Source organism: Camelina sativa, chromosome 17 (assembly GCF_000633955.1).
Source record: "Camelina sativa cultivar DH55 chromosome 17, Cs, whole genome shotgun sequence".
Taxonomy (NCBI): domain Eukaryota; kingdom Viridiplantae; phylum Streptophyta; class Magnoliopsida; order Brassicales; family Brassicaceae; genus Camelina; species Camelina sativa.
In genome coordinates this window covers 24,472,570-24,487,405 of record NC_025701.1, presented here as the reverse complement: position 1 = coordinate 24,487,405, position 14,836 = coordinate 24,472,570, and the positions used below count along the sequence as shown (strand labels likewise).

General features: G+C 33.8%; 3 protein-coding genes across 3 annotated transcripts; 1 reads left to right on the top strand and 2 right to left on the bottom strand.

Moving 5' to 3' along the window:
• LOC104757938 lies at positions 372–3,083 on the bottom strand. Its single transcript, XM_010480733.2, has 2 exons — positions 2,542–3,083; positions 372–2,269 (listed from the first exon to the last, which is right to left on the bottom strand). Exons 1-2 carry the CDS (start codon positions 2,566–2,568, stop codon positions 1,178–1,180), a joined length of 1,119 nt encoding a protein of 372 aa, XP_010479035.1. The 5' UTR covers positions 2,569–3,083; the 3' UTR covers positions 372–1,177.
• On the top strand, positions 9,955–11,800 carry LOC104757936 (AAA-ATPase At1g43910). The gene is made up of 3 exons (XM_010480731.1): positions 9,955–10,450; positions 10,538–11,108; positions 11,188–11,800. The coding sequence occupies exons 1-3, from the start codon at positions 10,017–10,019 to the stop codon at positions 11,608–11,610; spliced, it is 1,428 nt and encodes a 475-aa protein (XP_010479033.1). The 5' UTR covers positions 9,955–10,016; the 3' UTR covers positions 11,611–11,800.
• On the bottom strand, positions 11,774–13,909 carry LOC104757937 (probable protein phosphatase 2C 11). Its single transcript, XM_010480732.2, has 8 exons — positions 13,518–13,909; positions 13,289–13,431; positions 13,108–13,206; positions 12,878–13,036; positions 12,697–12,783; positions 12,461–12,552; positions 12,237–12,308; positions 11,774–12,068 (listed from the first exon to the last, which is right to left on the bottom strand). Exons 1-8 carry the CDS (start codon positions 13,871–13,873, stop codon positions 11,940–11,942), a joined length of 1,137 nt encoding a protein of 378 aa, XP_010479034.1. The 5' UTR covers positions 13,874–13,909; the 3' UTR covers positions 11,774–11,939.

The window sequence follows — 14,836 nt, the reverse complement described above, 5'->3', positions numbered from 1 at the left end:
ACAATATTCATAAATTAAAAACCAAGTTTGTGTGGTTAAGACCATATAAGGCTACCCGCCCAAACCACGGACGAGTAGGCCGAAAAAGAGACTGAGAAAAACGCCAAAAATATCCAATAGAAACCGATGGGGGGAAAAAAGCCCAAAGCCCACGAGCCCAACTTGATCCAAACATAATTCCCCAACACAGAGGGGCAAACAAATGCTTTAACACCTGCTGAATAAATTTGGAGAGACCTCGACACCACTCAAAGTTGAAAATATCCCGTAACAATAGAAAACATACCAAACGGAAAATAATAGGCATGAAACCACATTCACTAAGCCAATGCTTAAATATCTCCTGTGACCAACAGAATAATACCACCAAGTAAAAGAAAAGAAGCCAGTAGGTTCTTATTATTGTCCTTACAAAAAGGTTACAACAGCTCAGAAACAAATCAAACTGAAAACACCCACAGATGGGGAACAAAAGCAAGAAATTAAAACAAAACAATGGAGCTCCCATTGTAATATTATTGAATAGAAGAAAAAGAGACAAAACTAAAAGACTCAAAAAGGACCAGAACCCAGTCTTTTTGCCGAACAAAACCCAGAAACGAAAGAGATGCTCTGGAACCCCCTTTTCATGCCAACTCATACAGGCACTCAACATCAACTACCCAAATTAGTTGGAGGCTTCCCTCCTTGGGTAGGGCCTGCGTTACCTTGCATTCCCACTCCCAAAGTTGAGACCGATGCAACCACCTTCTTGTGCGGTGAAGCTAAGGTATAGAGATTCCGTTTTTAGTGCTTGCACCAGGTAAGACACCTTTGGACCTGACCAACTTAGACCGAGGTGGTGGAACCCCACTCTCATCTGCGACATCTTGCACAAAATCTGTAGTGGCACCTTCCTCAACAACAGAAACCGCATCCCCTTGCATAGTTTGCACTTGGGAATCGCCTAGACCACAATCCTTGGTGACAAAAGACACCTCCTCATCCGCTGTGGGCGTGACTTCCTCAGAAGGTAACTCAGGTGCAACCCCGCTCTCCTCCAAAATTGGAGCCAGTCCTCCTATCTCTCGTGTATCAGTGAGATTAAACTCCTGATCCAGGAAATCACACAAGGCAGCGGAGAAAAGATCCTCCTGTTGATCTTGAACCATAACTCAACGAGTGGTGACATTCTGGGCTACAGAAGCAGAAAAAGATTCTTACATACCCGTTTGTCCTCACCAGAAGGAACCTCAACAAACAAAGGAACAGCAACCTCCTCCGTAGCAGAATCCAAAAAAGCATCCAGTATCGGTTGTTCTGTAACGTCCCCGTCAGTTCCCTGAGCTGGACCAACACCCTCTCCCACAACCGGGACAGTAGTACCCGCCATTGAAGCCTGCTGTGCAACCTGCTCCTTTGGCTGAAAATCCCTACGTCCCCTCTTTGACTTGTGCCCAAAACCTTGTTTGTGACGGTGACCGTCAGCCTGACCACCTCCTGCACCCCGTCCTCCTCCTACAGCAGAGCCCTGAGGAGCCCCCGACCCACGGACCCCTGAACTAGAACCAGAATTAGACCCACTTGCAACTGCTCCCTTATAGCTTTGAAGCTTGTCCTCAGGACGAGGATCCGTTCCACTTGCCTGTGCTTGTTTCCCATTATTCCCAAACAAAGGACAATAGGACACGTCATGGCACAACCTAAAGCACCATCTACAGTACCCATATAACCGCTCATACCTCAGAATCACCAACGTTTCTTCGCCACTATGGAACTCGACAGCAGCTTCAAACACCAATGGTTTAAAACCATCAAACAAGAATTGAACTCGACCATTGTCGATATCAACCTCCACAACCTCCCCCAGATCGGAGCCAATACTGCGGAACGTCTCATCAGCCCAAAAATGAAGCGGCACTCCCATCATCCGCACCCAAAACTTAATAAGATAGGGATACATGTGATCCACCACTGGCTCCCACCTAACCAGGGAGAGCATCCAATGATCAAAGTGATAGGGTTCCATTTTCAGAACCTCGAGAATGTCCTCTTCTTGATCAAAATCAAACTGAAAACGCCCCATTCCCAGATCCGCACCCACAACCCTCTCCTCAATCTTCCAGATCTTTGGCAACATGAATAACAGAGCCTTCATGTCCTGCATCGCAGGATTCATACACCGGCCAATGAGAGTCTTAGCATACCCTTGGATTAGTGCAGAATTATCGAAACGTGGAACCTTGATCTTCAGCTTACCACTAGACCCTGACACCTTCTCAGAAAGCACCTAAGAAGCCAATAAACCGCTTTGAGCCATAATACCGAAAGGAAAAAGAGAATAAAGACGCGAATATGAGAAGACGGAACAACCAAAAGCGACCAACAAACAAGCTGGTCCGAACCAGAAGAGTAAAGAGCAAGAAGCAAGACAACACAAAGAAGCGTGAATACCAAGTGCGAACCTCAAGACCCTTTTATAACCAAATCCAACCCTCTCAATCGGATTTACCATTAAGACAATGATCTCGAAAGTAATTGAGACAAAGGTTTCGCCATTACCCGGACGATGATTTCGTGATTGACCATCGGATCTCGAGGACCAATTATAACCAGAAAAGGAAACTTGGACCACCAAAGAATCCTCCCGCAACACAGCCCCAGACTGCGTAATCACAGCCGAAAATCCCCATATCCATCTAGGCAAATCGAGAGAAGACGAACCGTGACCCACACCAGAAGAAAGCCAACCGAAGGATCCGCTTTCCAGGATTCGATCCCCTTCGTTCCCTCCCATCAGATCACCATGAAAATCCCATTGAAAAACCAAGATCCCCAACACCGGTAAACGCAGATCCGCTATATTGAAACCAAAATCAGAGGAACCCTGAAAGGAGAACCCAGAACAAACCAACCAGAATCTCAAGATGAGATCCTCCAGATTTAAAACTTGCCGCAATCGGGGACCAAATCAAACCCTACCGTCGCATCGAGAGAGAGATATTTCTCGAGAGGTTTTGCTCACTTTGTTCCTTCATTTTTAAATTAACTCTTAAAGAAAATTTTATATGACTTAGCTTTATATAAGTACACATTTTCCCACTTAGGCTGCAGAAGGTACATGCAACAAGTTTCAATGGACATGGTTACTTAAAATAGCATCGACGAAGACCGTTTCCAATGGGATATTATTATTTTAAAACTTTTATAAATTTTTAATATTAAATTTTGTACTTTTTAAAAATAAAAAATTTAGAAGGTTAATTAAAATTATTGTCTTCAATGGTAAAATTCTAATTAGGGTTCTTATTTTTTAAAAAAATATATTTTCAAAATAAAAATATTTTAAGTAGAACATAATTAGTTTAAATGTTTAAACATTTTAGATTTTATAAAAATGGAAGATTAATGCATTTCATAAAATTTTAAACATACAAAACATAAAATTATATTTAAAATAGAATTACAAATCATAAATGAGGAAGAAACAAAAAAAATCTTCACACCAACCATCTATATATTGACACTTACACAACAAATAAGAGTGGATCTTATTTTTTTCATCAATTATTATTTATTTTTAATCACTTTTGCAATAAGAACTCTTGCTAAATCCTCCATTGGAAATGCTCTAACGAGTTTGTCACAACTAAACTTTTAGTCGTAAAGTGTATTAATTTAATTTAAGAGAAACCACTTAGAACTAAATAATAAAAGAAATTATACTACTGATAAACCACTAAGTATAATAATAATAATTTAGACTAATGTTATATATATTATACTTTTGTGTAACTTTGTTTCCAATGTTTTCAAACCCATTCGAAAAACAAATTGAAAAATCTTTTGGATTACTAGATCGATTTGGTCTAACAAGAAGTCAATAAATTGGTTAACTTTTATTATATATATTTTATAAATATAAAAACAAAACAAAATTATATGTATGATGTTATACAATAATCATATCTTAATATAAAACTTAATTCAAATTTAATGTAAGCGATAAACAGTAATTAGATAGTGATATATATCTTATTATATAAAGTTGGGTTTTGAAAGTTAGCAATTAACAGGATTTTGACACTTGTCAAGTTATTAATCTGAGATTTTGACATGTGTAAAAGTTAATATTTAATAGGATAAATTTGAGATAATGACAAAAAATAAAAATAAATTGTTTAAACAATATTAATAATGTAAAAATATAATTATCAAAAAATTACAAAAATTAAACATTTAAAAAATAATAATTATAAGGAGATTATATATTTTATAAAATTCAAAATTATAACATTATTTACTTTTTTTTAATTTTAAGTTATTAATTCAAAAAAAAATAGAAATAGGATTAAGAAAAATGTACAGTTAATTATTAATTCTAAAAAATGTAAATACTCACTTCTACATAAACATAAATTGTCTCACATTTTTCATCTAACAAAATAATTTATTCAAAAACACTGCTTTAAACTTTGTTCTATTGGTAAAAAAGGTAAATTTTCCTTATTTTTTTAAACCAAAACTTTCTCCTATTTTCTCTTCTTTCGGTTTGGAATATGTAAGAGATTAATATGTTGACCCAAACAAAAATGTAAGATTAATATATGCGTCTTCTTTTTCTAATACTGTATTTTAAATTTTATTGTAGTGTTTTTAGATTGTTTTATTTAATTTATATTTTCATCTCTGATTTGAGATTAATATATTACTGTGCTTATAATTTTCTATTATTTATTTAATTATGTCAAATTTATTTTTTTGTAATTTTTCAACCTTGATTGGTTGGTCATAGACCTTTTTTATGCAAACATAATTGTTACCATTCATTCAATCCCAAAAGAAGATAAAGAGTAGAACCCCATCAACCTAATGGTTGGATAAAATAGGCTAATCAAACACAAGCTTACAACAAACATAGATAGATAGATTGGAAAAACATAAACCATTTTTGATAGATCCATAGGAGCTTGAAGATAGAGGCTACATCATGATGTGTCAAAGACAATTCCACAAATATATTGAGAAATTTAACATTAGTTACTATCAAAATATTTTGTGACGTTAGAAAAGGGTTTTTAGTTTTATTGGTTGTCGGAGCATGCCACTTTGAGATAGCTAAAAGACGTGAACATGTTCTCTCCACACATTAGTAAGGCAGAGCCAAGGTTCTCTTCATGGTGGAAGAGGTTGGACGCCTGCAAGGTTATCTCTCCAAGGGAGGAAAGCGGAGCCATAGTTCCCTTCATGGTGGAGGAGGTTGGACGCAAGGTTCTCTCCATAAGGGAGGAGGGCGGAGCCGAGGTTCTCTCTATGGTTGGTCATACACTAATTGTGATGATACATCATTGATTAGTATACTATGTAATATACTTTTTATTTGAGAAGTTTTTTGAACCGACAATTTTAGTGATTAAAGAAACTATGCAAAAGTGAAAATAAATAGACGTATAATAGTTGGCTTAATGTGTTTATATAGATATTTTCCTAGGTGGTGGTAAAGAATATATTTGTAACATACAATATAATTAGATGTAAAAAAATACACCTAATGGTTGGATAAAATAGGCTAATCATACACAAGCTTATAACAAACATAGATAGATTGGAAAACTATAAACAGTTTTTGATAGATCTGTAGGAGCTCGGAGACAGAGGCTACATACATCATGATGTGTCAAAAACATTTCAATGAATACATTGAGAAATTTAACATTAGTTACTATCAAAAGATTTTGTGACATTGGAAAAGGGCTTTTAGTTTCATTGGTTGTCGGAGAATGCCACTTTGAGATAGCTAAAAGACGTAAACATGTTCTCTCCACATATGAGGAGGGCAAAGCCAAGGTTCTCTTGATAGTGGAGGAGGTCGGACATATGCAAGGTTATCTTCCCAAAGGAGAAAGATTGAGCCAAGGTTCTTTTCATGGTGGAGCAGGTTGGACACATGATTCTCTCCATAAGGGAGGAGGGCGGAGCTGAAGTTCTCTCTATGGTTGCTCATACACTATTGTGATGATACATCATTGATTAGTATACTATGTAATATATTCTTTATTCGAAAAGTTTCTTGAACCAACAATTTTAGTCATTAAAGAAACTATGCAAAAGATAAAATAAATAGACATATAATAGTTGATGTAATATGTTTATATAGATATTTTCCTAGATAGTGATAAATAATATATTTGTAACATACAATATACTTAGGTGTAAAAAAATATACTTTTAATGGTAACAAAAATCAAAAATTTGTAAATAGATATAAATCAGTGTAATATAGCAAAAAATGTTTTTTTATAAATAACGTAAGACAAATTTTAATATATATTTGTTAAATTTAATTTTATTTACAAGGGTATGTATTTATCTAGTATATATATAGTTGGATAAGTTTACTGAACCGCATTATGTCATATAAGTAAACAATTTTTCTATTAATTAATTTATTTGAGCTAATCTATTAAAATTGTTGTTAAAAATAAAAAAAAATTGGAGAAAAACAAAAACAAAAAAGGATGCGAAGTATTGAAGTTGTATAACAATGTGGATGCCACTCATGGAACCGAACTTATCAAAGTGATTGTGTTGTTCGATTGAGACCAGAATTTGATAGTTTTATAGAGGTTGGTTCTTCACTCCTGTTTTTTTTTTTCTGTGGTTGCAAATTTTCTATACAAGAAGGAAGAAACATTGATGTATGTTGGAAACAAAAAAGTGTTAAAGAAAAAAAAAACCTATTATATATTTCCTAAATTGGTCAAAAGACTCAAAACTCCAAACCAAACTACAAAAAATTAGAACCTCTTAGTAATTAAAAAAAAAAAGAAAAAAAAAGTATTAACCTTGTAACCGATGTTTGAACAAAATGAAATTTCCCAAATATTACCGATTCGATAAGTCTCTCGAGTGAACAAAAAAGGAATATACGGGTCCGACCCCAATATGGGTCGGGTTCTAATTAATAACATTGATTGCTTTTTCAACATTACTAGGTTTGAATCCGCGGTACACCGCGGAACTATTTTTGTTTTTATTCTGTTTCTAAAACATTTAAATATTTTAGTAGATATATGTACACTTATTTTTGAAATAATTATCATTAATATTAGTTATTTTTTTCTTTAAATATTTTATAAGTTAAAAGATTTAGAGTAATATTAGTGAATGCCACAAATATGGAGAGAAATAAACAAATACCACAAAAATTTATTTTTATAGGAAAATGCTAATGGGCCCACAGTTTTGGTAGAGTAAAAAGACATAATTATCCTTTTTGTTTTAGAGTTAGATAGAAAAAGTGAAAAATAGCATGTAATATTTATATTTTACATGTTATATTGAACTAAATAACATTTAACATATAAAAATAGCATGTTACACGAAAAAGTAACATGTTAAAAAGAGAAATTTTCTAAATATGACTTGTAATTCAAAAAAATAACATGTTCCAAAAAAAATAACGGAAGTTCTAACATGAAAGAAGAGAGAGAGTGAGAAAGAAAGAAGGAGAGAGAGACAAAAAAATTATAGAAATTTTTACATGATTGGCATGAGAGAAGAAATAAAAGAAGAGTGAGAGAGGATGTTATTTATGTGAATTGAAAAAATAACATGATATTTAAACAAATAACATGTAATATATGTAATGGGTATAAAAGTAATTGTAGATGAAGAGAGAGAAGGCATTGTCACATCAGTGGTATTTCCTTAAATACTTTTGGTTTCAATGGTATTCACTGCATATCTTTGATACCATTAAAAATTAATAAAATGTATGTACGAAAACGGTTGCGGACATGTATATACTTTCACGGATTTCGNATTTTACATGTTATATTGAACTAAATAACATTTAACATATAAAAATAGCATGTTACACGAAAAAGTAACATGTTAAAAAGAGAAATTTTCTAAATATGACTTGTAATTCAAAAAAATAACATGTTCCAAAAAAAATAACGGAAGTTCTAACATGAAAGAAGAGAGAGAGTGAGAAAGAAAGAAGGAGAGAGAGACAAAAAAATTATAGAAATTTTTACATGATTGGCATGAGAGAAGAAATAAAAGAAGAGTGAGAGAGGATGTTATTTATGTGAATTGAAAAAATAACATGATATTTAAACAAATAACATGTAATATATGTAATGGGTATAAAAGTAATTGTAGATGAAGAGAGAGAAGGCATTGTCACATCAGTGGTATTTCCTTAAATACTTTTGGTTTCAATGGTATTCACTGCATATCTTTGATACCATTAAAAATTAATAAAATGTATGTACGAAAACGGTTGCGGACATGTATATACTTTCACGGATTTCGTAGGATGGTTAATTATTTTGTGAGTTAAAAATCTATAATATATGAAATAAATTAATATTTTTAGTGTTAGTTCAAACCTGTAATGTCAGGTCGGTTCTGGAACAGATTTTTTTACTTTAACTCGCAAAAAATTATCCTACAAAACCCATGGCTCTATGGGAGTATATAGTCTGCACCCATATGTCCCGTTTGAGTTTACAGGATTAGAATATGTGAACATTTTACTAATTCAATTCTTCTAATTTTGTTTTAATGGTGAAAACGTGATAATATGTGTTAACCCGCCATATGAGTTCTGATCCGTAACAGATTTAATGATTTTAACCCGTACAAATATTATTACTTTGATTATGAAAATTTTTTTTTCAAATTTAAGGAAAGTTATATTTTATTTAATTAATTATCGAATTAGTATTTGATGCAAATAGTAGTGGTTCCGATTTTTTTGGAAAGTTGGAATTATGGGAGAATAATTGTTTACAAAAATTAAAAATCTTATCATAATTTAATAAATTGTAAATTGTTAATATAAATATTTAATACTAATGGTAGTCTTGTAAATAGATGGCAATTTCAGGATTTATTTACTAAATGTACTTGGAAAATGTATATATAAATTCAACTGATTTGCCATGTGCACGACTCCAAAACATTGGTCTTTCAAATATCAATATAAAAAGAAAAAACAAAGAACCAAACAAATCACGACCCTTCATTGAGAATCTTTTCTTCCTTAGCCAACAAGTCCTTTTACGTTTTATTTTATTTTATCTTTTTTTTCTTTTCTTTGAATAAGACCGACCAGTCTCCTTGGTTGTATTGTATGTACATCAGTTTCACATACATGTCAGCTTCCACTTATTTTCCTTGCGTGTAATAATTTACATATCATTTATGACACAATATCTCCTTTCTTTAACACGTACATACATGCCAGTTGTTTTGTTGTCTAGCGTCTTGCCCATATCAGGCTACGCCTAATCAGGCTACTTAACAACAATACTCCTTATTTAGTAGACTAGTCTACTACAAAAGATCAAACAAGCTAATACATATACCATCATATAACATGTATATGTAAGGTCAGTTAGCATATTTTAGCATCCATTTTCAAAAACAGTGCAAACAGTTTCTTTTCATAAATGATTTTAAACTCCCAATATATACTATTGCGGTGTGAGCTCAAATTAGTAACTAAAGATAATTTATAGTTTTTGGAAACCCTATATTCATCATAATTTAGTACACAAACAAAATCATAATATATTTGCACGCTGCAAACCTAATTTGTACTTATTTCATTGTTAATTTGCATACAGATTAATAGAAAAATAATTAACTTTTAAAGTATATATAAAGTGCGTTTGTGTGTAGTTAGATACATTAACCACATTTGTTTAATTGTATAGGTATGTGTACGTCTTTGAAGTGTACGTGAATGTGACTTGCCTTGTCTTTATCTCCCTTGACCTTAATGACGTCTTCCACTTTCTCTCATCCGTGCTTGGAGCTTTCCACCCAAGTTTGCTGCTTACACTTTCCCTGAAATTTTCAATCTTTCTTTTTTCTTTTTCTTTTTTGATTAAATGTTTTAAAAATTCTAACTTTCTTGTTCACCACTCACCAAACTCTTTATATAAAGACAATACACACTATCTCACTCATTCATCATCTTCCTTCTTCTTCTTCTTCACTTAAGAAAACCAAAAAAAAAAATGGCGAATCTTTATAGTCAGGTCCCTTCTGTATCCGCTGTTTTCTCTCTTTACACATCTTTTTCAGCAATCACGATGCTTTTTCGAACAATCCTCAACGAGATCGTGCCTAAGAGGATCAGAGAGTACATAGCTATAAAAGTTATGGACTTCTTCTCTTCTTACTTCCAGTCAAGTTTCACTTTTGTGATCGAGCAACGTTGGGAGTTTGTTGAGAACCAGACGTTCCGTGCTGCTGAAGTTTACTTACCGACCCGTCTGGCCGGGCTCTCTACCGGAAAACTCCTTGTGGGTTCGAGTAATCTCAAGAATCCAGCGGCTGAGCCAAAACTTGGGATTCCTGTCAACACAAAGATCATTGATGAGTTTGAAGGGATTCATCTTGAGTGGACTCTTCACTCTGTTGAAACTAAGAAGTATCTACCCGAGAAACGGTAAACAGAACACTCTGTTTTCTTCTTGTTCTTGTTGTCTTGGATTACAATCTTGTTTGTTTCTGACATGTTTGATGTGTTTTTCAGGTACTTTCATTTGACATGTAAGAAGGAGTTTCGTGAGAAGATTATGACGGATTACTTCACTTACTTGGCGAAATCAGCGGAGAAGATAATGAGCCATCGTGAGAATCTCAAGATCTACACTTACAACCAAGACCGGTCTAAATGGGAATCGGCTATTTTCGAGCACCACACGACCTTTGAGACCTTAGCTGTTGAGCCAGACCTTAAGAAGACTTTGATTGATGATCTTGATGCTTTCTCTAAAGGCAAAGACTTTTTCAAGAGTGTGGGACGCGCTTGGAAGCGCGGATATCTTCTTTACGGTCCACCGGGTACTGGAAAATCCTCTATGGTAGCTGCCATTGCTAATCACATGAAGTATCATATCTATGATCTTCAGATTCAGAGTGTTAGAGATGATGGTGAGCTGCGGGAGATTCTTACTTCGACTAAGAACCGGTCTATTCTTCTTATTGAAGATATTGATTGTGGAGCTGATGCTTCTCGTAGACGCCAGACCAAGAAAAAGGAAGAGGATGGTGGAGAAGATGATGGAGAGCCGCAGAAGCGGAAGAAGAAGTTTGAAGTTGGGGTAAGTTGAAACTTTAAAATCCTCTGTTTTGAATTAAATCTATGTTTCTTAGACTTATGAATGTTTCTTTTTTGGACAGATATCGTTGTCTGGTCTATTGAACTTTGTTGATGGACTTTGGTCTAGCTGTGGAGAAGAAAAAATCATAATTTTCACAACCAATCACAAGGAGAAGCTTGACCCGGCATTGCTGAGACCGGGACGAATGGATGTTCACATTCTCATGGACAATTGCACGCCATTTGTGTTCAGAAAGCTTGTGGCTTTGTACCTCAAAACTGATGACCATGTCTTGTTTGATCCAATTGAGAAGCTCGTCCTTGAGGTTAGTTCAACTCCGGCTGAAGTCACGCAGCAGCTCATGGCAAGTAAGAACGCTGATATCGCGCTTAAAGGTCTCCTCGAGTTCCTGGAAACCAAGAAGATGAAAAAGGGAGAAGAGTCCAGTGTGGAGGAAGAGGGAGAGATTGAAGATGCTGAGACTAAAGAAGCAGAAACATAAGTAAATCTCTCTATTAGTGCTATTTGATTATCTTAAAGACTTATTAGAAGTAGTTCTTGTGTTTCAGCTCCTTTTTAGTAATAATATCATTTCTTTAGACAAGATGAGACAAATTGTAGCTGAGACTACAAGTTGATGTATTAAAAAATTAGGAGGCATAGAGTCTCATAATCATATCTTTCTTTTTCAATTATATAATCCAAATGTGTGTCTGTATTAATAATGCTGTTTGGCTAAAAAACCAAAACGATGGAAGGAAAAAGCAACAGCAGAAAGATGATGATACATTCACAACAGACAGAAGAAACAATATAATTTTGGTTCTTAGCTCAAGAAACTTCGAATCGAACAACAATGCAAGTGATGTTGTCACAGCTACCGCGTGCGTAGGCTTCTTGCACAAGCTTTCTTGCTGCAGTTTCTGCATCTGAAATGTCTCGTGCTATTGCCACAGCATCCTAAAAAATTAAGTAGTTTTGAGAATGTGTTTACGGTTTAGGTAGGTACTCAATTCCTGTCTTTTTTTTTTTTTAATGGATCTAGACATCGTTCACAAGCAATCCCATCAAGAAATATGTATGTTTTCAATGCAAATATATCAAAATGAGCATTATCTGGAAACTAACCTTGTTTGACAACACATTCCACAGTCCATCGCTAGCAATAACAATGAACTCCAACGTGCTTATATCCTCTTCCTAAGAAGATAATAACAGTACTGAGTGTGAGTATGAGCACAATCGCATTCCAATCAGCAAACAGGACACTTACATTTTGTGACTTAAAACCAAAAATACTAAATGCTCAATGCGGCCAGCTATGCAACAAGAGAGTAGCACATCTTAAGTACCTGAATCTCTGGATCTGCAATCACATATGGCTTAAGTTGCTTATCCCCAAATGCACGAGACACAGCAAGAATTCCACCAACTCGCCACGTTCCTATTCGTATTCCAAGGAACGATTAATAACTAAACAGCCTAAACCACATATTACTTCAAAACAACATATCTCTAAATACAATATTCAGTAGCAAACAACATATCTCTTAAGCACAGGTAAGTAGAGGGAATTAAAAAACATTACCAGCCCAGATAATGAAGCCACCAGCATCTTCAATCCTTTGTCTCTCATCTGATCTATCAGGTTTGTGATCATTAGATAGTGGAACCGCTACAGAACAAACAAAGAGCATCACATAAACAAAAGCTTAAAAAGAGAGAGTTTAATCAATTTAGTATCCCAGAGTCAAAAAAAGCAAACAAACCTGAACCATTTCTCGACGCTACAACTCTAGAATCACCAACATTAGCAACAATCAACTTATCACCTATAAGCAAAGCAGTTGATGCAGTTGAGCCAGCATTCTTCGGCTGTCCTATCTCTTCAATCAAATACTCTTCATCTGTCTTCTTAAAACATTCAACTAAACACAACAAAAACTCTCAGTGAAAGATAAAACAAAACAACTAAAATAGCTTGATCTCATCTCATTACCAATAGCTTTCTTAGTGTCTGAGATAAAATCATCATGACTAACTAAATTCTTGAAAAGATTGTTTTTGAGATACTCTGCAGTTCTTGCTCCACCATGACCTAATCAAGCAACAACAAAAACACCATCAGTAACAAGTTTGATTAAGACAATAACAATGTGTTAAGTGAAAAAAAAATTTACCATCGAAGACACCAAAGAAAGCAACCATTTGTCCATTAACATCAGAGATTCTAGTTTCGAAGTAATCCTCCATTGTTGCTCTTTTACCCTTAAGACTAGAGTACCCATAACTAAACTTGACAGTTCTAACTCCTGCTAAAAAGCTACAACACCGGAGAACAAAGAAAAAAAAAATCAAAAAAAGATACTAAATTGAGAAATCGATTGAAAGATTTCAATTTTAAGAAACCTGATTCCACCACCGCTGAAGAGAGCATCGGGATCTCTAGAAGAAATCATGGAATGAGAATGATCGGATGCGGAGGAGGAGTTCGCCGCCGGAGAAGAAGAAGATTCCGGCGGTGGCGAATAGGCATCCCCACGAAGGGGAGCAACGGAGAGTGGAGGAGGAGATGGGTTTGTCAGGTTTGGTGATTGGGAGAACCAAAAGAAGAAACAGAGAAAAAAGTAGAAGATGATAAAGGAAGAGATTGTTCTGGAGTTGAAGAAGAAGAAGAAGAAAGACAGAACAAGAGTGGTGAGTTTGGTTTGGAGGTGGACGCATTCAATAGGAGCGGAAGCACCACCATTTTTTTTTTTCTTCATTTTTTTCCGACAGTTATTATTATTTTTTTTTCCTGTCTACTCATACAGTCATACTAGAATAGGACTCATTGGATTACTGCTTTTAATTTTTTTTTTTAATTAAAAAAAAACTAAAATTTACAAAACTTTTAGTTTATTTCAAAAAACTATTTTTAGGAAGTAAATATATAAATTATTTAGTCAGAGAAAATTATTTTTTATTTTTTGTTACCTTAATCCACTAATTTGTGTTTTATATTTTTAATTTATTATACCATTTCTTAAGTTAATTTACTAAAGTTAACTAATAATGTTACTAAAGTTAACATTTCTAAAGTTACTAAAGTTAACATTTCTAAAGTTACTAAAGTTAATTTACTAAAGTTAACTACTAATGTTACTAAAGTTAACATTTCTTAATCCATTTATTATATCTACTAAAGTTAATTTATCACTCACCAAAAGTTTGGCTAAAAATTAAATATTATTATTGTTGCACAACTTTAAAAAGTGTTTTCACAATCTCATATAATACATGATTTTATAACTTTTCACAAAATATTTTACATGCAAACCACTAGTCAAACCGTCATCTTAATTATATCCATGTGCAATTTTACTAGTATTTATTTTACCACTAAAAATGTATTTATATATATTTTACTGTTAAAGTAGACTTTTATCACCATCTATCAGATGACTATATAAACACATTAGCCAATTATTATGTCTATTTACTTTCACTTCGGCGTATTTTATTTAGACACTAAAATTGTTAGCACAAGAAAATATTTCAAATGAAAATTATATCATAGAGCAATAATTGATGACATATTTATAAGAAAAAATAAGATGAAAATATACTCGACTGTATTAAGTCTATGATAACCAATAAAGATTGAGATATTATAAAGAAAATTCATTTGACATAGTTAAAAAAAAAATTATAAGCACGATAATACTTTAGTTTTATCCACAATTATT